A 27,105-nucleotide genomic window follows, 5' to 3' on the forward strand; every position below is an offset into this window, starting at 1 on the left:
CTCCCAGCAGGGCCGGAGCGGGCACAACACGCGGCCAGCGCCCCGGCCCGGCCCGGCCCGGCCCCGCCCCATCGCGCGGCGCAGTCCTTGCTAGGCCGGCGTGCGCTGGGGGGCAGCAGGCCCCTGGGCCGGGCCACATGAGTTGGAGGCCCAGCCTGACCACAAGGATCAGCCGGCGTCTGTGGGCTGCACGGAGGTGCCCACAGGCCTGGGCCCGGGGAAGGCGGCGCGGGGCCTTCTCGCTCGCGGTTGCCGGAGCCTTTCCCCGCCGTGCGCAGCCGCAAGGCGCCGGGGGACAGGCTGGGCGCCCGGGGTCGCCCGCACCCTCCTCCCCCCGGGCCCGGCTGAGGCCGAGCTGCCCCGGGACCTGCACGGCCTGGCTCTGCTACGCTTGGCTCCGCCCCGGCCGCTCAGTCCGTCCCTAGGCGCAGGCTGACATCACGCCCGGGGTTTCCACCCGACCGCGGGAGGGAGGAGGAGGAGGCGGCTGAGCGGAGCGGAACGGAGCGGCGGCAGGAGCAGCGTGATGGCGGCGGCCGGCAGGACCTGAGGAGTGGCGGCGGCGGCCCGTGTTGCCGGCGGCCCGTGCCCGGCGCGCGGCTCATTGTTCCCGGCGGGCGGCGGCGAAGCGGCGCAGGCCCCGCGGCGGCGGCCCCAGCACCAGCAGCGGCCGCGCTCCCCCTCCTCCCTCCTCCGCAGGGATCGTGCGGGCCCGGCCCGCGCAGGTAGGAGCGGCTCTGGCTCTGGCCCTGGCCCTGGCCCTGGCCCTGGCTCTAGCTCTGGCTCTGGCCCTGCTGGGGAGGGAGGGCGCGGAGCCCGGGCCGATGCAGGCCGCGCCGGGAGGGAGGCGGCGGGTCGGGCCCCCCTTGCCGAGGGGGCGGCAGCGGGCAGCGGGGCCGGCAGCTGCAGGGGCCGCGGCAGCGCGGCCGGACACGATGGCAGGCTCCTGGCGAGCTTCTGCCGCCGCCGCCATCTCCTTTGTTCCGGGCCGAACTGGGTGCGCGGCGTGGGCCGCTCCCGCCCGGCCGGCCGGCCGCGGCACCTCGGCGCCCCTGGGTGCGGCCCCCCGCCTGCTCGCGGCCTGGGAGGAGGATGCCTTGGTCGCCCTCCTTGCGGGGCTGCAGCAAAACTTATGCATCTCAAGCTGCGCCATGAAGCGCCGCATCTGCGTCCGCCCCCCCCACGCTGGGGTATTTTTTTAAGGAGAGCTGAAACCCCCCCTCGCTGGCCTTTACCTGGCCCCTGTAAGCATCCTCTCAAAGCCACGAGGCCCCTGTCACTGCACAGCCCCTCACCCCAAAGTATTTTGCGCAATGCCTCCTGGGCTGTAAACTTCGATTCAGGTTTCAGAGTGGGGCGCGCAGGCAGGCGCTCTTTGTTGAGGCCTTTCACATGGAGAAGCGCTTTTAAATGGGAACGGGACCGTTGAGCGACGTGTCCAAATCGAAGAGTTTGTGTGACAGGCCAGCCTCTTCCATATCCTTGGGGGTGGCGTGAGGGAGGCGGGGGTCATGGAACGCTTCAAGTCGTGTTAACCTTATGATATCCACCTCTGTTTCAGGTAGCGTGAGAAAAAAAAACTATCTCTGGTCCCTGCAGTGAGCAGGCAAGCAAACAAGCTACCTTGGAAGACGCACGTGGGCTACAAGGAAGAAGCTTAGAAAGTGGACTTTTTAATACCTGACTTTTAAAGTGTTTGGACTTATATTTTAAACTTCTGAGTATTTACAATGAATGGGCACAGTGATGAAGAAAGTGCAAGAAACAGCAGCGGAGAATCAAGGTAAGTCCATGCCATTTCAGGGTTTTCTTTGCTATCCAGTTGTATCATATTTTATTAGAATAATTGTTCTCAGAATAATTCAGACTACAATGGTTTGGGCAGAGCACCCAGCCTAGTAGGTTCCTGCATCATGATTGTCGCTTTAGCACCTTGATGTCAGTTTTGTTAGCTTATGGTTAAACTGTGAGTTTTTACTTATCTTCTGTTGTTTGAAATAGTGTATCTGGCATTCTTTAAGCGCAGTGCTGTATAGTAACTGTGAAAAATAGTTTTTTTTTCAAATTGAGAAAACAAAGCTCTATGAGAAGCGTTTTGTTGTTTATAAGATCAGGTTTTATTTCTGCTTCCAGTATGCTGAATAGAATCAGGTATTGGAAATGGCAAGCTGTGTGTCAGTTCATAGGAGTGTAAAATACTAATTAAAACAAACTTTAATTCTGCAAGAGGATGTTGATCTTTAGGACTTTTTAGTTCCTCCTGCCCTGAAATATGAAAACTTTGGGCTTCACCATAAGTTTGACACAACCTGCTTGAAATGCATTTCTTACAGTTAGAAAATGTATGGCCCTTATTTTTATGTTATTTTTAAGTCAATAGGCACAGAAAAGATCATATGATTTTAAAAATCCCTAGTCTTCAAACTTTGTTATGGATTTTAAAGATCTATGTAGCTGTCTTTTTAGAAGAACCTCCCCTTGCTGTAAGGGAAGTTTTTTTTTAGTATGATAGATAACTGCAGTTGTTTTTCCAGACCAGAACAACAGATCGGCCTTCATAATCTTAGGCTGTTTTTTGGTTTTAATAAACTGAGGTAGGACAGTTGATCCTTGGGTTAAAACTGGCATCTCTGGATTTTTGCTGCCTTTTTGTAGAGCACAAGTCGCCCAAAAGAGGGTGAATTGCACAGGGGAGAAGCTAGTAAAAAATATGATCTTGAGATTGAAATTGTTGTTATGGTGATGTGAACTGCTTCTCTTTCAGTGGGATGTTAACTCTTCATTATTCGGGTTTTTAGTTCATTAGTTTTAACTTTCACTAGGCAATTTAAGATCCTCTGCCACCACACTCAAAATGCCCAGGCACACTTGGCTAGAATTTTAAATGTGGTGCTCTACATCCGTGCTTGAAAAGGACAGCGGCTTTTTATTACTTAAAGAAACTCCATGAGTTCTGCTTAAAACACAGAGAGAGAATTCTGTGGTTGGGGGTGTGGAAGATCACAGTTTATTTTGTACGGTAAATCTCTTAACATGCATTTTATGTAATGAGAACTTCCTGCTATACTAGACACTTCTAGTTATCATTTAGCAATGACAGAAGAATCCAATTCTTGTTTTAGTGCTTGATGATGATTCACTTTAACTTCTGAAGATTACTTGTGACTAGGTAAATATTGTGCCTTTATTGCAAGCAGCAAGTTTGGGGAGCTTCAGCTATGCGGGATATCATAACCCTGCTCATGTACAGAGCTGTACTTTGTATTCTCCCTTTCTCAAAACTTGTCAACGAGGCTGGCCTCTAGAATTTTAAAACTACAGAAAAAGCTGCTGCTGTTTCTTGGGGGCACTTCTAGTTTTCACATTTTAGAGACTATATAGTTCCCTGAAAACAAGCCAGTTTAGTTGAAGCTGATTTAGGAAGACATGCTTCACAAAACTAAAAGTGCTGTGTAAAGTATGTGAATTGACTGTATCTACATTCTTGTTGAAAGTGAAACATTCAAACCTAAAAACTTTCCAATAATTTGAATATATTAAATGTTAGAAAGAGTCAAGACACCAACAGCTTGATCAGTAATTGTTGAGTAGGTTACAGCTTGTTCTACACTTTAAGTATGTTACTGAGCGTGCCCAAAACTTAGATTACTTAGATTTAAATAGCTTGTTTAAACGGATCAATCATTAACCATGAAGTCTAATCCAAGAGCAGTTTTTGAATAATCGGGAAGCTTTCCCTTTGAATGAATGGCATTTTACATTCTAAGAACTCAAGTTTTTTTCTAATAAGGAAGACAAATTGAACTGAACGTAAATACTGACGTCCTAAGATATAATACAATCCTGCCAAATGTAGGGCCTGCACAGGTAAATTTCTTACTTTAGAACACTTTCAAATTCTCCACTACTTAAGGTTTCATTAAAAGAAAAAAAATTGGCCCTCTTGGAAGTTTTTGTGAAATCAGATGTAAACAATGCAGTAATATATCTGTGTTCATCCTGAAACGGTGATCCAAAGATATGAATTTCCCTGTTCCTTATTAATCTTCCTGGAATCTGAGTATTCAACCCTGCAAAGCCAAGTGATAACACTTTCCTGTGAACATTACATTTTTAATTGCTGATTAGGGGATGGAATGGGATGTAGGTATTTGAAATGAAGCATGCCAAGTAAGGAACTGAGGGTTACTACTGAGAAGGAAATGTAAAGAACAGAAAAGTCTCAGAGAGGGGAAACTGAGAAGGCGGGAAGGAAGGAAAAACAAAAGGCAGAAATAGCAGTAGACTTAAAAGGGAGCATGTGTCCCTGCTGAGTGACACATGCAACAGATAAGGTGTTTGGGGAAAAAAAAAAAAGTTAAGTAAGCATTAAGTTACTATAGGAAGGCCATGTTTTGCCTTGACTGTACAGATCTCATGATATTGCTGTGTGTTGTAGACAGTATGTGGTCCTTAATGTCATTGTGGCCTACAGTCTGCCATTAAATATAACAAAGAAACCCTCTCAGAATAGATTTGACCTAGGAAAGTTGTCCCTACTGGTACTGCTGGAGCAAGTTTGTGCAGCAACTGAAAAGGACTGGACGGATAAGAGGATGTAAAGTAGAAGTCAGGAGGCTGTATAATTGTAGTTTAGTAAAGAACCTCCTCTCCTGTCACAGTCATTTGGAAGCTCTTCTGGGAAGCAGGAAGAGAGAACATTCCCTTTGAGTAGTAGGAGAGGCTGGGAGAAAACAGTTGATTTCCTCTTGTTTCATGCACCAACAAGAGGCTGCTGCAGAGATGACGTACACAGAGAAAGTTCCAATAGGACCCTATTAAGGTACTAAAGTATCTCCCATTCCTTGATGTTGATTATTGGAGAGGAAGCAAAAGTTTTGCTTCTGGAGGGTGTGTTTTAGGGAAGGAATCTTCCTTTCTCTTTCCATCTCTCCTCCCTCTGGTAAATTTAGGACTGGAAAGTTTTAGTAGTTAGCGTATAGCAACAGTTTCTTGGGAGAACATTATTTTGCTACTTGTGGTAAAATTACCCTTTAATTTTTCATTGACTAAGAACTTGCCTATATGGTATTTGGGCTGTTTTTGTGTATGCTTGAAACTTGTAAAACTATATTCACCACTGATACTATAATAGTAAATGAGTCTAGCGTGAATCTAGCTAGCCATTTTGTCATGTAACCTTGCTGCCTTAGAGCTCTCTGGACATGTCTACATATTCATTGATGCTCAGTAATTACGGCGCATTATGTTTAATACTCTCTAATCAGCACTACTGTGTATTAGTGCTGGTGCACACTTTTTGAGTGATGCTAACATGCAGTAGGTTAATTCTGCTACATCTTAGTGCATTAGCATGGCTTTTTCATGCTGCTCTAATGCGCAGTAGTGTTAGTCTGCTGCACCATTAGCGTTTCATGTAGATGCACCTTCTGTTCCCTGTAATAACTGCTGTGGAGACAACTCTTTCTGGTCCCTGTCCTTCTTCCAGTCTCCCAACCCCCAGTGTGAAGTTACAGTTTTGTGATACTAAGTATCCAGAGCAACAGATGTCACAAATGTGCTCCTCTACAAGTATGACTAGATCAACTCAGAAACAATGCTGTCTTTGTAAATGGCCTGTGTAATAAAGGGGCAAGACAGCAGTTAGTTTTCAGTAGAACACCCTGGTCAAAAAAACAGAACTCTCTCAAGGTCTGATGAGGCTCAAAAAATCACACTTACTTGTGATGAGCTAGTAGTAAAAAATCTCAGTGAGCATGGTGGGGCATCTCTGCTTGAAAGTTCAGTGCAATACCTGAATAACATCAGTACTAATGGGGAAAACAGAGGCTTCTTGTATTGTGCTGTTTCTGGCTTTGGCTGTTTCAGATTGAAAAAGGAATGAAACATTAGAACAAACCCTCCTCTTAAGATTTAGAACGTCCCACCCCATTTGCCAGGCATGAGAAGAGGAAAGAGAAGTGTTGCTCTCCTTTTGAGCGATAGTCAGAAAGTGATGACTGCTGGTGTTGTCCCCAGTCCTTTTCATATGTACACTAGCCAGGAACTGATTTGGAATTGATAAGAAAAATGGCTTTTTGAGGGCACCTGAAGGAATCAGTCTCTGATTTGCTATTATTAGGTATCGGGTATATATGAGCCCTTTAAATCAAACTATTCCTAGAAGTTTTCTCGCTACTGGGACAGACAAAATACTTTAGGTTATGAACAAATGATCGATGTAAAGCAAGTTAAGAGAAGGCAAGGGCTTATCACAGAAAAGCTGTTTTGCAGAAACTGTGTTCCTGCAGTTACCCTGCTAACCTGCCCTAGTTTAGCTTTTCCTTATCATTGCATAGCTGTGGGCACACACAGTTATTGCTCATTAGCTCTTGCACAGTAAGTCCCCATCTTCCCTTTAGTCACTTCAGTATGATCATTTGTCCGTGCTCTCAGAATGACAGAAGGAGGTGTGATTATTGCTGCATGTAGCTAGCCAGTGGGTAAAGAAACTACATTCAGTTGCTGGTGGCAACAGCTGTTTCAATTGTAAGTTCAAATTTTTAAAGAGAAAGTTGTGGTTAACTTTTTATGAGTCCCCAAACTGGGAACATTTGAAAAACACTTCAAAATATGATAAAATCCTGTTAAATTTCAAAACAAGTTGCAGGTCAAGTGGGTGATGCTTTGTATACTGCTAATTTCTGAAATCCGCATGTCATGGTAGAGGAAGGTTCTTATTTAAAAAATATCCAAGTTGATAGCTTTGATTTAATTATAAAAGTGAATTTTGACTAAGGTATCCTGCTGAATTGCATCATGGCTCCCTTTCCCTGATTTTTTTTTTTTTTTCTTCTTCTTCTTAATACTAACGCTGGTGAATTGTCATTCTAAGTCCCTGTAAGAGTATTCTCACAAGCATCTGTGTGGTGGGTGATATGCTTGTTTTTTGGTTTGTGTGTTAATATTCTACACTAATTAAACTAAATCAATTTATCTGAAATTTCCTAGAAGTGATCTAATGCCAGAGTGAGGTGTCTGAGTATGGGTAGTGCTTTCATAGATTGTAAGGCTGGAAGGGACCTCGGAAGATCATCGGGTCCAGCCCCCTGCACCAAGCGGGAAAGACAGATGGGGTCAGGTGATCCCAGCAAGGTTCCTGTCCAGTTTCCTCTTGAAGATTTCCAGGGTAGGGGAATTGTACCACTTCTGGAGGGAGCTTATTCCACAGTCTGGATACCCTAGTTGTGAAGAAGTTTTTCCTAATGTTGAGCCTGAAACGGTCTTCCAGGAGTTTGTGACCATTACTTCTAGTTTTCCCCAAGGGTGCCCTGGTGAACAGTTGTTCACCGAGCCCTTGATGCATGCCTCTTGATGTAGTGGTAACCTTTTTCAAGGTTGAAAAAACCTGAGACATTTGAGAGAGATTTTAAAGTAGAAGAGTCCCTTTTGAGGTGCACGTAATTAACGTGGTGATGAATATCCCAAGACTTGCCTGAACCAGCCACCTCCAGATTTATTTTATTTTATTTTAGTAAGGTTGTGTGGTAACCAAGATAGTCCAGAAAATGAGAGCCAAGAATTTTTTTTATGATAAGCTTTATTGGGCTAACTGTGTAGTTGTGAGAGCTATTGGACAAGCTTCTGTGTATGAGATGCTCTTCCCCAGTCCTTTAATTCTCTTGTATTCACTAAGGACCGATATTTTTGGCTAGTGCATTAGTTTGCCATATTTACTCAAATATAAAACAAGGTTCTCCCACTCCCCCCCCCCCCCAGTCAGCATGGGGGGGGGGGGGTGGAAAGCCCCCTGTCTTGTATTTGCATGCCAGCAACCCTTCCCCACCAAAAAAAAAACTTATTAAATACATTAGCTATCATTAAACTGCTGGTAGAAGCGGGCATGAAAGCCAACTAGGAAGTTGATTGGGTTGGAAGTCTTGGAGTTTAGATGACTCCTAGTCTTGCTTGCTCCTAGCCAAAAGCCCAAAAAGCAGCTAGGGAAAATTGTGAAAACAGTCCCCCATTGCCACAAAATTGATGGGAACGCCCCCCAAAATGGGCAGTTGCTCCCCAGGATGGAACGAACACCAGGCCAGGAGGTACTGCAATACTGCACTTGGAGAGGTTGGAGCAAGCATCCTCCCCTGGTACCAAAAATGCTGATGGGAACTTTTTTGTGTTTGTGCCCTTAAAAACAGAAAAATGAACGGGTGTTTTTTCTGCAGGAAACTAGTACTGGGCCTGGAGGTACTGCAATACCATGCTGGCATTTTGAGGGCCAGAGCTAGCCCTGACACCCTCCCCTGGTGCCAAAAAATTAATTTATTAGAAACTGTTAAAGTTAAGACAAGTTCAAAGAACAATGAAATACAGAAAGACCCAAGTTGGGGGCTAAATAGTAGAGGATGGGGGTAGTGGGTGGGAACACAACTGAAATTACATATGAAACATGCAGCCAGCTAAGCCCAGGTGCTACATTTGTTCGTAGCCAAAAGGCTTAGATGTTGATGAGAACCTACTGTAAGGATAAGCTAATGCAGCCCGTCTGAATAAGACACAATACTCATGCTCACTCCCTCTCAGCACCAACTCTTTTTCATGTCCTGGTGAATCACTACATCAAATATATTTTGACTTCCTCTTCACACCCATAGCTGAGCAGTGCCTTTCTTTCCTGATTCCTATGATTTCTGTTTATTCATAAGACTTAAATGTGAACAGCAGAGACTCCTGTGCCCAAAAGCTTTCCAAGAACTTTTTTCTAACTATTCAGTTGGTCTAATAAACGATATCACATCTACTCAAAGAGCTTTGCCTGCCTATGTCCTTAGACCAACACGGCTACAATCAAAAACCTGGCAAACATCACCAAACTTCTATATAGCTGTCATCCCATCTCTCAGCCTTTTGCACATGATTAGTATGGTCCCACTCTCTGTAGCGTGGAGATGCATGTGGCATTTCTGCACCTCATCTGCATGTAAATTTTTGGAGGGTCCCAGGACTTGTGACAGGAACACCTGGTTTCAGTTGCAAGTAAGGGATAATTAGCACGTGGATGCTTTGTTGGGGGAGGGCAGGGCAGGGGGCATGGTATTTGGAGTACATATACTGAGAAGTGCTGGTCTTTGAGGTCACCACCATGGCTTGAAATGCTGTTGACTGTGGGGTCCAACCCAATGAACTATATGATTAGTCCTTTTGGCTCTGAACTAATAACATGTACATGTACTGGTATGAAAGTAGGTATGAAAATGGTGCTCAAAACTGTTTCTGGAGTACCTGTGATGAAATTTGTAGCAGTCAGGGTTGGGGCCAAAGCCAGCCCCCTCAGTCTGCAGTTTCTGCCCTCCTCTCTGTCCCTTTCCCCCCTCGCATGCAACTTCCACATTGTACTTGGGGAGGAAACAGAGCCTGAGCAGGGTCTGACAGTAAGCGAAGGCAGAAAGGCTGCAAGGGGAAGAAATAGTGGGAACAGAGTACAAGGGGACCACCTGACACCACACCCACCCCCTTCCACCTCCACTCCTCCATGCTGTAGTAGTGGAAAGGGAATGAATTAAAGACAGTACTTCAATAATTAGATTCTATACCTGGGAAATTATAACAAATTTATGTATTTTTCATATATAGAATTTAATTGGGGGGGGATTATTTTATATTTAGGGTCATCTTGTATTTGAGTAAATATGGTAATCTAAAGTTTATGGTAGCTTTTGAAGCTGTATTTGGTCAAAGATTGTGGTCCCTGGATATCTGAGCCTGAATTTAGGGTAGATGCTCTTCTCTATTTCCTGGAAGCTAGCAAACCTAATAAGAGAAGGAGACAAGCAGGCAGGGGTCCACATGAGTATGAATTTGTAGGAGAAAGCAGAGGAAAACATGGAGCGGGTTTCATTGTAGTATTTCCAAAGTATGTGGTTGGGGGATATCTCTCAACTCTGCCACATTTTCTTTGGAGAAAAATTCAAGGCAGAAAATGGCTTGAAAATCCTTCCTTTTAAAGGGTAGCAGAAGGAAAATTAAGAAATTGTTTTTTTAAATTGAAAGTATGAAAATGTCTGCATAGTATAGGATACTTAGTGTGGCCTTATGTACTTGGTATAGAGAATGCTAAACCTTGTATTGGGATACGTGTAAGTATTCTTAGGAAATGCAACTTTTCTGAAATTTTGATAAGTCGCATTTGATTGTAATGTTTCTGTAAACTCACAGAATCTTATTGCAGATTCTACCAAAGCACTTGGACTTAGGGCCTCCAAAGGAAAGCAAAAAGTACAGTGCATTCAAGTGCATCTTTTGTTGGGGTTTTGGTTTATTTTTAATAGTACTTCAGTGGCAGCTCAAGTAAATCCAGTTTCTGTATCTAGTCTATCTGTGTTTACTGTCCCTTACTAGACTCAATAGTTTATTCCCCAAACCCAGCTTTTGCTTCTGAGCATCTCATAATGCTGGCGCCTCATAAAACATCTCGAGCTCAAGTGTGGCAATTCTAACCTGTTAGTATTATGAACAGCCCTCTTTCTTGATCTTGAATAGTATGCCTCTGCACAGTTTTTCTGCTTTTAGTTTCTTCTGTGTAAATTCAGGCTGCCCTTCTATATGCCAGCAAATCTACTTCCTAGTCACATGTTCTGTCAGTTGACCTTTGCCTTAAAAGTAACCTGTAGGGAGGGAAGATGAGCCCAGCACTCTCTTTAACAGGTCAGTTTAGTCTGTACATAAGGAGTTTTATACCTTTACTTTCTTTAGAATAACATCTCATAGCCATTTAGCTCTCTCCTTTTTTATTTTTTTACATTCTGTCCTTTATTACTTTTTTAAATTTAGAGTGTATTCCAAATCACAAGCGAGTGTACGCGTAAAAATCACCCTTTTGGCAATCTTCCTGAATTGTCTCACTTTTTTTCTTTTAGCTGGAATCTGTCTTACAGGACACTTTTATGGACCTGATGATTTGTCCTTTTTCATCATTTTTAGTCCTAATATGCTGAAATGTCTGTAAATAATGATGCTGTCAGGTTATAAAATACTTTATAGGCCAACTTTTTAGCTGTACATGGCAAACTTATAGAAGGTGTCAAACCTGGCTTGATGCATAGTACACGGGCCACCACTTGCTTCAAGGGGAGGCAGGAAAGGAAGGCATCTTATGGCAGAAAAACATGCACGATAACTGTTACCGTGGTGGAAACTTACCTACCATGGAAAAACCTGATGCATGGTCACTGTGCACATGCAGTTACCCTGGTATAAGTGCAAGTTAACTTGGAGAACTTAAGCTGCTTTTATTTGGAGGTGAACTACCCCATTTAGCTTTCACTGAGCCCAGGGTAATTGCAGATAGATCGTGATCATGCATCTGCTTTTTTATGACTAGTTCCCACTATTAACATTCTTTTAATTCATGATTTGCCTATAACTTCAGGATATACTTATGACTAATGTGTGTAAAAAGACTTTGCCTTGTTTCTTTGCACTAGGATTTTATTACAGTAGCTGGCAAACACGAAGTAAGGACACACTATTTTCTCTTGGATAAAATGCATCTAGTGTCTTTATTAGCTTGTAATTGTACCACATCGACATTGTTGTGGCACTTTGTTTGGAGCAAGGGTATCAAATTCATCAACCCCATGGGTTGGATTGGGCCCATGAACTTGATCTGCTGCGCAGCCCTCCTTTCCCCTGCCCCAAGCAGTTCTTGTTCCGGCTGGTCTGGGATGTACAACTCCTGTGGGAGGCTAGTCTGGTATTCATACTGCACATGGTGTTTGCCCAAGAGTGGCTGGGCTGAGGGGGGCACCAGGTGCGCCATGCGTTCTGGACTGACTGTTTGGATTCTGGACTGACTGGAGTGGGTGGTGATCATTCTAGACTGGCCAGGGCAGGCAGTGTTCAGCATGTGGGTCAGCACCTCTTCTTCTCTTTCCTCCTACCAGTCCTGTGATGTCCTGTAATAACTCTGTTCAGTATCTGTTTTTCCATGCTCCTGATTGTTTACTTCTGTTCAATAGAGTGCAAAGTAGTTATGTCTAGAATTATGTCTTAAGTGTATTTTTATTTTTTAATGCACCTTTTATTAAATACGAGTGCCATATAGTTTTTACATGATGCATCTCCAACAGGGTATAGATGCTCCTATAAGGTAACGTTGCAAGCAACTGCACTGCTGTTACTCTCCTTAGCTGCAGTCAGTTAGTGAAGGCAGGATGTTAGTTGACTCCTGCTCCTCACCAACAGAGTCCTCTTTTATTTAACGCTAGAGTGAGAAACACCAAAATGTTTGTGATGGTTGTTCCATGATAATATCTTACCATTTTGTATATTTTTGCGGTTCCTAATTTCTTTTGGTCTACAAGTGGGGTCTGAGACATTGGAACATGGAAGGAGGAATAAGGAAGGTAGACCAAAAAATAGCATCTCTGGTCGACTTGGTGAAAGAGAAAACATTATGCAAAAATGAAGATGGGGTGAATATGAAATGTCAAAAGGAACACACACACATGAACACTTGGATGATAAAAGGAGGGGCAAGAAAGGGAACCCTGGTTAATAAGTCTTTCTTACAGATACCTGTAGTTTTCCCTGTCCCTCCTTCACAGTTCGAGTGGCCAAGATCTGGAATGGGCTCCCAAGGGAGGTGGTGCTCTCCCCTACCCTGGGGGTCTTCAAGAGGAGGTTAGATAGGCATCTAGCTGGGGTCATCTAGATCCAGCACTCTTTCCTGCCTATTCAGGGGGTCGGACTCGATGATCTATTGAGGTCCCTTCCGACCCTAGCATCTATGAATCCTCTCTGGAACTCTTCCTAAATTTCCAACACTGGTATGCAGAGATCTAACAGAGTACAATGAACTGGATTTCAAAATAGGAAAGAAAAAATGCTGCCTGTATCATGCACCCTGCTTAAACCTGGCTTATTGATCTTCAGCTCCCACTGAGGGGATACTTATCTTTCTGCCTGTAATTACAGCAGTTGGACATCCTGCTTAATTTTTCTCTGCAGCTGCTATTGTGTATAAGCATAACTGAAAAACAGGTAGAGCCTTCTGGTCTGAAAGGGAGAGCTGAGTAAACAGCTTGCTTCTCATGCTTTTTTCTTCTCTTTCTTTCTCTGTCTCCCCAACAACAGTGGAAGATCACAGTTGTAAACCTAGAGAGAACAGCACAGTGAAAACTTTATGCTCAAGTTAGCAGTTGGACAGCAGCTAAGATGTTTTAAGATAGAGCTTTAAAAATCTCTAATGAAGAATCTTCATTTTTCTTTAGCAGATTTACTGTGGTTTTTCTCCAGGGTATTGTTTTGGATCAGACACTGTTCCTTGCTCTGTGTACAAACAGGTGGTAGTAACAGACTGATGCTAACACTTAGAGACATTCCTTCAAGGGTTCAATTTTAAAGATCCCAGGAACTGGTTTCTAGGATCATGTGAATAACTCTGGTCAATAGTTCTGCTGAGCTCAGTTGGACTTCTTACATGAGCAGATATTGTTTCTTGTAATAAAGAGTTGTCAAATTGGTTGTAAAGCAGTAGAGATGATAGATTGGGGGTGGATGGGGGTGGCGGGGAGAGGGTTGCTGGCCTGTGCTGCCTTGGGGTAAGTGATGCAGCGTAGAAAAAAGGCCTGGAAACCTGGAGAAGAGGAGTAAACGTGTTGAAGTATGCAGATCAAATGTGTTCTGTGACCAAATGTAGTCTTGTGTCTGGATTCATATTTTAAAGTATGCTGTCTTATATTCATATAGGTTTACTTTACACTTTGACTTAGAAATTTTTTTTAACTGATGTGATGTGAGACATTACTGGGTAGTTAATTAAAATGAAAGTTTGTAATGATTCTTGCTTGAAAACATGTTAATTGCTGTTCTCTTCCATCTCGGGAAAGATTTAAAATGTTTATGCCACTGTGATAAAAAAAAAACCTATCGTGGGTTGGTGGTTGGGGAGGGACGGGGTAGGGAGAAGAAGAGAGACGCTTGTCTTTAGGCATGGACAGACAGACAAAAAGCCTGGGTCTGGGGTGGAAGGATATGCATGGTCCAGCTTAATCTGAAATTGTCTAATTTTGTCTTCTCTTGTGTCAAGTAAAAGTTAAACTGGGGCAAATGTTACCCCTGAATGAAGTGCAGGGGGAGTAAATTACCCCCAGGTTAGTTTTGCTTTCTGCATTATGGAAGCAGACAAAACAGCACAGCAGGTTGGTTTACACTCTTTTCTTTCCTGCAGCCCCAAATGGGGTAAATGTTTGCTTAGTCATGCTCTTAATTCTATAAGTCCTTTAAAGTCTATCAAACTAATGTCTGTGACTTGTTTTCTCTTGTATGTGCTTCCTGTTCCAATATTTAGAGGACAAGTAAATCTCATCTGGGTCTCTAGAAATCTGGCAAGGAATTTGGTTTCAATGGTGGGGGTAAAGGGCTTGGTCTGTTTTCATGTAGACCTATCATTTTATATGTAAACATCAGTAACTTTTAAAATTATTTATTGTTGCCAAGATATCTTTCCAAATTTGCAGCTTTTTATGCAGTTTTGCCATGACAGTATTCTTTAGGTCTTGGAGATGGGGAGGAGGAGGACATGTTAAATCAAGATAAGTGATCAAGTTAGAAATTGTCTGTACTTTCCCCTTTTAATTGCTCTGAAGTTTACCTAGCATACCTGTAGGGTGCATGTGTATACGTATGTGTTTTCAGTGGCTAGTTATTCTAAGCTTTTTACATTTCAATTGGAATTAATTTCAATACATGTAAAGTTAACCATTGTGTCACTTTGCATCCCCCCTCAGTCTCAGTGTGAAAGGAAATAGCTCATTATTCAGTGACAGCTCTGCTTCTATTGTCTGTTTTGCTGACTACATTTAAGCATGAAAGCTGCTGAAATCCAAGCTCTTGCTTCCAAGTCAGGGCTGACCCAAGAACAGCAAAGCTGAAACTACTGAAGCTCCCTAGGGTTCCTATGCATGCACATTCATATTATTTTTCCAGAAATCAATGGAGGGCATAACAATAATTGAAATAAATGTATAACCTAAAAATAACTTTTCTCATCTAAGTTTTGCTCCTGTGAGAGGAAAAGATTTCTTAGGGTGTTATCTTTTTATTGTACCAATTGCATAGTTGGGATAGAGTAAGGCTTTCAAATGTAAGATATTCTTCAGGTCTTGTTTTGTTCATGAAATTCCACCTGGAATCATACTTCCTCCTTAAATTAACTTTAAAATTTTGATTATGGATTTAGCCCCAAGTAGAGAGGGGTACCAGGAGTTTGCACACGTTTCGAATACCTCTCATAACACAATCACCCTCAGTCCTCAGCACTGAGAACAGAATAGGGTGTTTTACTAATGTAGACGTATCAGCCTACCTTCCCATCCCCTGTCTCCTGCCACCATTTAAGACTCTTCTGTTGGTGTTGATCCATATATTATCTTCTCTCTCTTTTCTTCCTCCTCCCTTTCTATCCTTATCTATTGGGTTTCTGTTGAAGGTGGTGGAAGAACTAACTGGCTTCATGGAAACTAGTTAGTAATGTAGAGAAAGTCTTGCTCTGATTCTTGCAGAATGGAAAAATGTATTCTGTGCCTTTCAGCATCACACAAGTTACTTTGTTAGGACGAATCATTTGAAATTGACATAAACAGTGGTATATGGATTAAAAATCCCTCCCCCCGTAATTACCTTCTTCAATTTATTTAAATTATAAAGATTTATTTTGCCCCCCTTTTTTTCTCAAATTCTTTAAGAATAATGAATCCGTGAGTCAAAAACTGCATTATAGTCTGTGTCCTTTTCTGTGTAAAGGAGAAAAAAACTGGAGGGTAAGCATCTGACTTCTCAGATCAAGCATTATACATATTAATATATTTATGCACTAAGGACGTGATGATTTTAGGAGCTCAGGCGTTGTGCTACCAGATGTAAGAGGGTCACAATCTTTACAAGTACTTGGATCTGGTCTCTGACTCAGATACCAGTTTCTTCAGAATCATTCCTTGAGCCTACCTGGTTGGTCTCAGACTCCTGCTTTTACAGCTTCTCCCAACGCTTGAGCTTTCTTGTTGTGAGTGGGAAAGGATGAAAAAAGATTTACCAAATCAAGTATAAAAGCTCTGTTCTACTGTACATTTGTGTTTCAGTGGTTATATACAATGATGAGTGTGTCATTTTCTAGGGAAAGGCACAGAATTGTAAAAGGATCAATTTAAGGTTACATGCGATTCTTAATCCTTGCATATTTTTGGAATAAGACCCTAAGCTGGAACAATTTTGAGTTTAGTGGCAAAAGTTCATTCTTTGCTCATATTTTTGAATAAATTATTATTTTACATAGATCGTGGATCTGTATATTTTTATTATCTGATACAAACAGGAGGAGAAGGGAGGAAATGGATTTACCTGAATTAGAAATCTCTTGGACTTTCTGTAATTTCTGTCCAGATGTTTAGTTCGACTTCTCCCTTGTTATTTTTTATTTTCCTACATCATCTTGGTTAAATCTCTCAGCAGGTGTGTTAACTTGATAAAAATAATTCCTGCTGTATTTTAAATTGACTTTCAGTTTAAAACAGGAATCAATCAAATTATTGTTCCTACTTGGCCTCTATCACTTTTATCTATAGGCATGTTAAGTAATTAGAGATTTGACTTCTCTACGTTTTAAATTTTCAAAGTGTTCTTTAAAGGCAACTACATTTCAAGCTGACTAATTTGGGAATAATGCTGACTAATCATTTCTGAGTGAGATTCCCTGCCATTAGGAAAAATAAGAGAAAAAGAGAGGATTTGCAGGTCCCATAGGGCCCAAACTCAGGAAAAGTCTCAGCTGGCACTTGATCCATAAGGGTACTACAACCAGTGTTTCCTGTTCTTCAGGGGAGCAGTGGTCCTGCTACTAAAGGCAGATGGTAAATAGAAAATGGATTTGTCTTTGTATACACAAAAACAACAAACAAAGAACTGCATACCTTTTTTTTTGGACAAATTTAGATTTTTTTTCTATCTTTTATAGCGTCGGGATCATTTTTTTGCCTAGCACTTCACACCATTGTTATCTTTGATATAATTTCACTAGGTTGTGTAAAAAAACACAACAACAACAAAGAACTGTTTCTTAGATGACATGATGTGTCCAGAAGGGCAGACAAGTTCTGCCACATTTCATTGGGAAAGAATTGCAAGAGTGGGTTATTATTCTACTGCATAAAAGAACCAAGGGATGTGTCCCGGGTAGTCTTACTGCAACATACAGGGAAGTTGACAGTGCCTCTAGAGTAGCTGGCCTCACTTGGGCTTCCATGAATTTGGATGCTTAAACCTGAACTAATTCTCCAGCGAGTACACCTGAATTCCCACCATTGCTACTGTACTATTGGAAGTCTGCAACTGAAGACGTCTCAGTTAAGTAAAGCCTTGTGTAGATACCATCACAATGACAAAAAATTGAGTGAAATTATAACAAGAGGGTGAAAGTTGAGTAACTGCAGGGGTGGCAGGGAATTTAGTTACCAGGGGCTAACAACTTTGTTTCTTTCAATGATTTTGCACTGCTTTGAAGCACAAATGATTGACTGTGCCCATGCTAACCTACAAACTATTTTATTACCAGTACTGTACCACACCTACGCCTGCCCTCAATGTGGACTCTTATTTTTGCTGTCACCTCCCTGTTCCTAGCCATATATTTCTTTTATGAACTTGCATAATCTGTTGATGACTAGGTTGAATATTGAATTCTGAAGTTTTCGCTCTAATTTGTCAGATGCTTAATAATAATTCAGATTAAAAAATATATATATATGCTGGACACTGAGATGGTTAATATCTCTTGTCTGATCGAGTATGAGAACTGTGTGAGTTAGTAAATCTTTTAATAAAGACAAAAGTTTGTTAGGTCATAACTAACTGCCTTATGTCTAATTTTTTGATTCACTACTTCCCAGGTTTTTATTTTCCTTTCAGCGCATATCCTTTTCTCACTGAGCACACTCTGGACAAGCAGTAATTTTAAGGATTCAGTAACTGATTGGTGGAAAATCATTTTAAAAAAATGTATGAGAGGTGAATTGTTACTAACATGGTTTTGCTCTGGTGCCTCAGGCCTGATTGACAAAACTTTCTAATGTAAATGGAAGTTGTGTTCAGCTGATAAAAGTTTGCATGAGTTCACACACAAAATGCCTGTAAGCCGATAAGACTACAGATTTGTCATTTGGGTAATGCTGCCTCCCCAAATGACATAAGCCCTCACCTGCCATAGGCTTGCTGACATAAAGTTAGTGCAGGCAAACCTTTGCATCTGTTTTTTGAGGGTGAAAACAAATGTCATCTTAGTTCTTGTTTTGTGCCGCCTTAAAAATGTTTAAGGTGGCACAACTATGGAGCAAACAGATGTCTTTACCCTTTGTTGCACCACCTGACCGGAAAATCAGTGGCACAACAAAATATAATAATAGACCCTGCCACTTTATTGCGGTGGACGTTAGGGCTGTGCAAAGCTTCAGTAGCTGATTCGATTCAGAGGAGATTTGGCCCAATTTGGGGACCAAATCTCCAAATCTGAATCAAACCGGGAGACCAGTTAAAAGCTCTAAATCAATTCGGAAAAGCTTTGGAAAAGATTTGGCTGCTTCAGAGATTTGGCCATAGACTAAACAGGCAACTGACACAACTGGTAAGTCTGTTGCTGTTGGGGGTGCAGGAGGGAGGGATTGGAGCTGGGACTGGGTCAAGCTGCCTGGGGGGGGCGTTGTTACTCGGCAAGGGGGACGAGGGGGCGTGGGATGCAGGCGCAGCAGCACTGAGAGCAGGGGACTCTGCCCTGCTGCCGTTTGCCTAGCTGGGGTGAGGTGGGGGGCGTGGGATGTGGGCACGGCTCACTCCAGGCAGAAGGGGGCAAGCAGCAGCAGAGCAGAGCCCCCACTCCCAGCGCTGATGTGGGTGCGGTAGCTCTGGGAGCGGAGACTATGCCCTGCTGTCACCCAAAGCAAGCTGCACCTACACTGTGCCCCCCCCCCGCATGCTAGCTGGGTAAGCGGCAGCAGGGCATAGCCCCCTTGGCTCTCCATGCTGGAGCAGAGGCAGACACAGATGGGGGAGAAGCTGACATGGCTGCCCTGCCTGGCCCCAGCCTAGTCCCAGCACTTAAAAAAAAAAAAAAAAAAAAAAAAAGAAGAAAAGAAAAAAAAAGCCCAAACTCACGGTCTGCGGCAGCCTCTGAGGGCTCATGGTAGAGCCCCCCTGTGCAGCCTGGAGCAGCAGGGAACACTCCCCCCTGCCTGGCACCCACACAGCAGCTGTCTCATCATGTGGCTCTGCAGGGTGCTGCACACTGTCTGAGAGCTGGGGTGGCTCCACCTGCTAGCTGGAGCCTGGCAGTGCTCAGCCCCAGTGGCCCCAGCTCCCAGAAAGTGCACGGTGCCCTGCTGAGTCACGCTGCATGGGGCAGCTACCGTGCAGGTGCCAGGTGGAGGGGCCAATCCCCACTGTGCGGGGGAGATCTGCCTCAAGCACCCAGTTGCCACTGCTGCAGCTGGTGAGTGCAGGGCTTTTTTTTTTAAATGCCGGGACCAGGCTAGGGCCGGGGAAGCTTCTCCCGCTGCTCTCCCCAGCTGATCTGAATCACTGAATCTCTCCAAATCAGCGCTGAATCTTCCAAAGCTGATTTGGCCAAAACAATTCAGGACAGTGATCCAAATATCCAAATCAAATCACTGTCCTCTGAATCAGCCAAATCCAAATCCGAATGGAATACTTCCCTATTCGCACAGACCTAGTGGACATCTGTTACCTTGTGGCACTTTCCCTGCTCGGCCAGCCCCACGGGCCTGGATGGGCAGGGAAAATGCCGCTTTCCTCACTGCCCCAGATGCACATTGTGTGCAGGGGGTAAAGTACTCCCCTACTCGGCCAGCCCTGCAGTACTGCCTTGGTAGGAAACATCCCTTCTTTCCTTGCTGCCTCAGACCCACACGATGGGGGGAACAGCTGACATTCCCTGCTGCCCCAGCCCCATGCTTGGCAAGGGAACATCCATGGGTCTGAGGCAGTGGGGAATGCCGAGTGTTTTCTCTGCCCGACTAGCAGGGCAGCAAGGAAAAGTGTGGGTCTGGCTGAGTGGAGAAGCACTTTTCTCCACTGCCGCAGACGCACAGCATGGGTCTGGGGCAGCAGGGAGATCGTCACCCCTTGTCGCATACCGTCAGGAGGCGATGTGCATTTGGCACAGTTGAGCTAATCATCTGTGCTGCAACACATCGCAGCACTGTTAAATCACTCCATTAGGCAATGTCTGTTTCAAGCCTTAGAGGCATTTAGCTGTGTTAGTCCAAAGTCAGGCAGAAGACTGGGAGACAGTTGCAGCCATAACCTGTGTCTTGTGTTGAATGTTCTGGTCGCATTTTTGAGTGCTTGTTTTCCAAGTTCAAACTAACTGATAGATCTTTCCTTAATCGGTAATCCTTTCTTCTAGAACAGCGTCTTCCTCTCCCAATCTCCCCACAGTGTCATGCGCCAGACTTCCTCTATGAGTAGGGTGATCATACATCCCAGTTTGGCTGTAACAGTCTTGCATTTCAGAGGATGGTCCCAGCTGGCCAGTATAAATTAAAACAAGCATCCCTGGCATGGGATGTGGAGGCAGAGGGGTAGGAGCTATGAAGTAGGAAGCCCTAGCAGACAGGAAACTTGTCCTAAAATAGGTTAGCTTGATTAGTGGAATGATTATTAACATTAATTGTCACTTCACAGGTGATTGTTGACAACAGTGAAGTAAAGAACAATAGGTCATTAATGGCCACTGACTCCTTGCAGCCTGGGTAGGGAGGGTCTTGGATTTCAGTTGTCCCATATGGCCACTTTGTCCAGGAGAAGCTTCATATGCTGCTACACTACAGGGCCCAAGGGTGCACGCTTTTTCTGTCTTCAGGGCTTGGTGTGTCCTAATGTTATCATGTTGATTTTTGTCTTTTAAATTGCATGCTTTGTGGGTTGTTTGCTCTGCTTGTTTTCTTTCCATTCAAGCACAGCGGCACTCTTACCTCAAATCAAGTCTTTATTACTGCAGACTGAATTTCATTTTGAATGTTAAAAATTAGTCACTGACATACACCAGCATATGATCATCTGCTGTCCTTGTTTTTGTTTTGTTTTTAAAAGCAGTAATAGCAGTGATTTGTGACCCAGCACTGCAATGCTCTTTTTAAGGCTTCCCTCAGTTCATCGTTACATGACCTCTGCTAATTGCCCTTCTGCTCACCTGTTCCGTGGACATTCTTACAAATATTTTGCAAGAAATATCAGACACCAAGAGCAATGGGAATGGTTAGCTTATTCAAATTGAGCCCTGCCATGCTACATCTCCAGCACCCTTTCAGGTGCTCAGAATCTACTTCACTTATCTGGTAGTTTTTCAGGCCATAGTTAAACCTCTGCTTGCTTACTTGTTTTGTAGATTGCCAATGTATGGGAAGCCAGGTGCCCAGCATGACTATTGGCATTTCAGTATCCCTACTCTGGATGCAGCATCTGAAGAAGAAAGTCCCTCTCTGCAGTTTCTGCCCACCCTAGGGCTGCTACAGGATGAGCCATGGGCCCCCATGCAGATGCCTCTCCCTAGCCTCCCCATTGCACCACATGCCCACTGCTGCACTGTATAGGCCCATTGCCACAGTCTCTCCCCTTCGCTTTCCCCACATTGTATCATGAGCTTGCCAGCCCCAGACTCACCCTGGAGGAAGGAGGAGAAGCCCAGAGATTTTGCTTTTGCATCAATAATGATGAGGGGAGCAGTGGTCAGAAGAAAGACTAGGGGCTGCAACTCATCCCATAAGCCACCTGTTGGACAGCCCAAATATATCCCCCCTTGTGATATAGTAGTACCTGTATCGTTGTTGTCATCCAACTGGGTGAACTGCCTGAACACAGACTGGATGAGCAGAGCCAGATTTAACGAGTCTTGCCTGGTGCTACTCTTTGCTCCCCTCATCTCAAATCTCTCACTTATTGGCTCCACGTTGCCCAGAATTGCAACGCTTTGCAGGAGGATGTCCGTGGTAGCTCTGCACAGTTCAATGACAGTAGCCTTAACTAAACACTTTCTCACCCTAAACTGATTGTTCAGAGGGCAGTAATAACTGGTAGCATTAGCTCTCTCAGCATGATTACTACCTGCTTCTTGATAAAATGAGCTTGTTTCACAATGTTGGGAGAGCGGGACAAACTCAGAACAGAGCTTCAGATACATTGCCTTCTGCATTTGAAAGGTTTATAACCGCTACTGATCACCCCAGACTGGTGTTATGCTGCATGTCCACCAGTCTCTGCTAGTCTTAAAGTATGCAAATGGTGCTCTGAGGTGTTTAGATCAGTGAATGCCTTGCTAAGCCTTTGGTTGCTGGCTATATAGAAGCTTAGAAAATCTGGGTTTGAAGGGACCTCAGGAGGTCATCTATTCCAGTTCCCTGCTCAAAGCAGGACTAGCCTCCAGCTCTGCCATCTCAAGCAAGGCTTTGTCTAGCAGGGTTCTAAAAACCTCCAAGGATGGAGATTGCACAGCCTAGCTGGGTAGTCTGTTCCAATGTTTTATCTTCCTGGCGAGAGAGTTTTTCCTAATATCTAACCTAAACTTCTCTAGCTCCTTGTTCTGTCATCTGCCACAAAGGAATGTAAGTGCACAGAGGAAGAATTCCAGGTTGGGCTGTATGGGTCCAGCCATGTTGTAAACATTCTGAAGAGCAATTCAGCTAGATATGATACAGCACCTGTATTCTCCTTATTTATCCCCCTTGCAACAGTTGTACAGCAGTAGCCCCATTTCACACTGCTATCCTTTAAATTATACAAATACAAAAGAAGTGCTAAGCTCATTTTTTGGAATGGACTTAATCCTTCTGGAGACCTCTGACATAGTGGGGAAAGAAAATGCAAGTAGCTTTATGTAGTAATAATTAAAAAAAACAAAACAAAAAAACCCATGCCAAATAAAGGGACAATCTGACAAAGGGGCAGAGAGATATAGGCATTGCGGGAGTTTTTCCCAAGCACTTACAGTTCCCTGTTGCCCTCAGGATCCCATAACATTGTTCCTACCAGGCATGTTCCAGTTCAGTATATTGAGCCATAAGAACCCCTGGGCTGTCTCCCTGCCGTGCACTTTGTCTTCAGCCAACACACAAATTCACTGCGAGTATTCACAGTAGAGTTAAAAGCACCGGGGTATGCATCTGTAAACAAATTTATGCTTTTTTCTACAAAAATGTATAGTTCAGACGCACTTATTCATCTGCGCTAACCTAACATTGGTTAGTTGTAAATGTTCTGAAAAGCACCTCAACTTAACTGGTTCCATGCGTTCTAACCTTGAATTCTGCTGAGCATTTATTGCTTTTGGGCTTAGGTACTGGACCATTATGCATAGTCAGGGCTGTCCCTGGTTGAGTGAATTGGGGCAACTGCCCCATGCTTTGGGGGGGCCCCCATGGACAGTGCCATATAGGCGCCGCCATGCGCCATCAGCTCCACACTCCAGCTGCTTGCTATCCCCCTCCTCCCCTCTCTGTGCTCCAACCGCTCACCACCCACTGGTGCTGCACACCCCTAGGGGTGGCTCTGTGCATAGTACAAAAAGTAAAGTATTGTACATCATGTTCTCATACGTTAACAGCTTGGTTTGGAGGAGTGGTGCTGTGTTAAGGAGTTAGACTTCTTACTTTTCCATGGAAAAGTAACCTGATTCTTAATTGACTGTGCTGTGCTTAGCTTGTACTGGTCAGACGTGATGAAAAATATCTTGCAATCTAACTATTCCAACTACACAGTTGGTCCAACAAACGATACCATCCTAAGAAATCCTTGTCTCTTGCCTAATTCTTAATATGCTGTGGCTCAATATAAATTGACGCTGTTTGAGTCTCTTAGGAGTGCAGATCTATTTCCTTTCCTTAATGACAGTGCACTTAATCAAAAGAGTAGCATAATTGCAGAAGTTGTTTTGTAAGAAATTCTGCTTTTTTTTCACCAAGATAACATTGAAGTTTAAGCATCTTCAAATGGCATTTCATCACCCATCGCTTAGGCTTGTTCATCCCATACTTCCTTTTATCTCCTGAGTTTTCTCTAGGCTGACTTACCCATCTTTCTCTTTGTTTTCATACTGAATTTCTGCCACTCACTCTTCCCTCTGACATTCTCTTTGGGATTTGCTTTGGCGTCTTCTTCCACTGTGCTCTGCCTGGCTTTGCTGCCTCCTTTGAAGGAGCATCTGTTGCTGAAGGTCAGTGAGCTTTTTCTTTTTCTGCTCCCTGCTGTGCTAATACAACAGGGCACATAGAGAGATGGAAGGAAGCAATGTGAAGGAGGATGAGAGGTCACTCTTTGCTGCCTGCAGAAAAGATATGAGAGTTTGTGTCTTAGTTCTGTGTCCCTGGGAGAGAGGGGTAGTTAATGGAATCCGTAACTGCACCAAAGTTTGGAATGTTCCCAGCAAAATTGGTGCCGTTCAGCATTTATCCTTCCAAAGGAAAGGTGAATTTAGATGTCAGCCATTCCTTTTCTGCTACGCTACTCCAGAACAGGGAAGCTTAAAGGTTGCTCTTCCTTCTGTTTCTTTCAATCTTGGTGCTTCAGTACATTAAGAAATAAGGTGTTAAAACTTTTTAACTACATGTTAAATACAACAGTGGCATTGATATATTGTCCTAGAATTATGTAACTAATCAGGTTGGATACCAGCTATGATTATTTCAGACAGTCCTAGTCTACAGTAGGTTAATATATTTATAATGGTTATACTTATATATAATATTATTACTGAAGTGTGTGTGTGTGTGTGTGTGTTACAATGCAATTTTGTGCACTTGGAAATGACAGGTTCTTGATCAACGAATGGGGCAGTTTAGACACAATCTAATATGTTCTCTCTCTCCTCCTTGGCAAAAGTAGAACAGTTCAGCAATGGCATGTTTTTTCTACATTCCCACTTTGAGACAAGGTAATTCATTAATGTCTTGTTTATTTCTCCTTACATCTTCTGCTCTGAGCCAGAGACTTAGAGGACAGACCTAGATCTTTTTTTTTTCATGGCTCTGGTGCAGTGTTATTGATGCTAGCAACAGTATAAACACTAATATAGTTTATAACATTGATTATTAAGCATACTCTAATACTAAAGACCAGAATGGAAAATAGCACTGTTGGCTTTACAACATGTATTGCAGGAGTTTTTATTTGGATATGGGTACTTCTGCTACTGCCTGCAACCTGCTACATGCAACTATATAAAGATTCCTTTTTTCCCTTTTACACCTTTTTCATCTAAAGTTATCAGTTTTTCTTAAAGATGGGAGTATCCCCATTATAGACACAAAAAGACACAAGAAGGGACAAGACTTTTAGTTTTGGTTGCCTCAAGTTTAGGATGCCCATTTATAAACACCAAAATGCTTTAAATTTGGACATTCTGAACATTCTCTGTTCCCATTGTATTAAAGTAAATTATTTACAGATAAGGTTCATTTGTATATTGTAATTTCATATTTGAAAGGCTTTCTTAGCAGTCAGGAGGACTTGAAACTTTATTTTCATTGCATAATTTGCTGCTGCTCAAACCCCACATCCTTTTATTTTGGAAAATATTTTCCTATAAATATTTATTCACTTTCTTTTAACTTGTTAAATGAATATAGAACTGTTAAAATAATGGAATACTTGTGTTCTTATCTGTGTAGACAGGCCATTAGGGATGGAATCCAGGTATCCTGATAATCCATCATTTATAGAAATCAGCAGTTCCAGATTTACAACACAAGGTGTGAAATGAGATTTAGGAAGGGATTTTGTTTTTTGGAGTGTTGGTTTATCCCATTTTATTTCTTTATAAAGTTTAAAGACTGACATTTGGGGACTTAGGAGTTTTTCTGTGTCTGCTTTAAATTGAAAGGTAACAGGAAATACTGCCTGATCTTACCTAGTTTTGGCTGGAAAATATCTTTGTAGGCTTGGAGTTTTATTGCTCTCTCTCAGATCTTACTTAAAAGGAGTAGGTATTGCCAGTTGTAAAGTTGATTTTATTTAAAACAAGGAAACAAATAATAGAGGGGGGGGGGGCAGTATGAAGCACAGTGCCATGCCCATTCTATCTGCTTGGATAGTATGTATTGTTCCTGAATGATCTGTTCTGCATTAGGGTATTGTTTCCTGGGCCCTACAAATCAACTTGGTTAAGACAAGTCTGATAAACTGTCTACTAGCTATTTGGTTAGGAGGGGGAGCTGTTCTTGATTCTGCCCTTTTCATCTTGTTTTTGCTGTCTGTAATAGCTGTCAATGACTACTGGGTGAAATTCAAAGTACATATTGCTGTCTCTACATTGAATTACCTATGCTTGACCAGAAAACTAAATATGCATGTCCCATATGGTGAACTTTATGGACATTGGATATAGAGCAGTATACTCGGTCTTTTGGCTTCGCAGGCCAGATAAGAGGTGCGAGGCCAGTCCACAGGCCGAATCGGGCCTGCATTCCCAGATAGGGCCCCTGCAAGGACTCAGCTGTCCCCCTTTGTGCTTGGATGGGGCTTCATGCCAACCCACCCACTGGGATCTGGCTCTGGGGCCCCGTGCTACTTCTTGTCTGGCCCCATGTGCTGAGATCAAGGCCCCAGATCCTTGCACTGCTCCTGCCTTGTCGCATGTGCTGGGGTTGGAGCCCCAGGGCTTTGCATTGCCTGTATGCTGGGATCACATCAACCACACTGTCTCAGTGGTAATCTGGTGCAGAAGGCCATGGCGCTAGGTGCCAGACCTGGCCTGCAGTTTGTGGGTTGAGCCCCTGGTGTAGGGCATTCACAATAATAAGGTAACAACTGTAGAATTTCCTCTTGAAGAGAATATGTAGATCAGAGATGTGGGACAGAAAATTTTCCCATGCTTTATTTTTCCATGGGAAATTTTACATTTCTAAAAATTAATTGTTTCATAAAATTAATTAGTAACAATGAATGAACGCTAATATCTGTGATGACAGACATTGCTGGGTACCCTGCAGAAGAAATACTTTGGAGCAAAGATGTCATTTGGTGGGTAGCAGAGAATGTCTCCTCTCGCATGGTAGAAGGGATACTGTA

At 43.3% G+C, this 27,105-nt stretch overlaps 1 protein-coding gene across 3 annotated transcripts in view; it reads left to right on the top strand.

Annotated features, from left to right (window-relative positions):
- The first annotated feature begins 220 nt into the window (after window positions 1–220).
- Window positions 221–27,105, top strand: part of CHD1 (chromodomain helicase DNA binding protein 1) — an 83,889-nt gene continuing 57,004 nt past the window's right edge. The window contains exons 1-2 of one of the 3 annotated variants that reach the window (XM_059724991.1): window positions 221–725; window positions 1,562–1,783. In XM_059724991.1, the coding sequence (XP_059580974.1) occupies window positions 1,731–1,783 (53 nt within the window). In that variant the 5' untranslated portion in view covers window positions 221–725; window positions 1,562–1,730. The remainder of the gene's footprint in view (window positions 726–1,561; window positions 1,784–27,105) is intronic. The other 2 variants (XM_059724990.1, XM_014597253.3) reach the window with 2 other exon arrangements.

The sequence above is a fragment of the Alligator mississippiensis genome, chromosome 3 (genome assembly GCF_030867095.1).
Source record: "Alligator mississippiensis isolate rAllMis1 chromosome 3, rAllMis1, whole genome shotgun sequence".
NCBI classification, from domain to species: domain Eukaryota; kingdom Metazoa; phylum Chordata; order Crocodylia; family Alligatoridae; genus Alligator; species Alligator mississippiensis.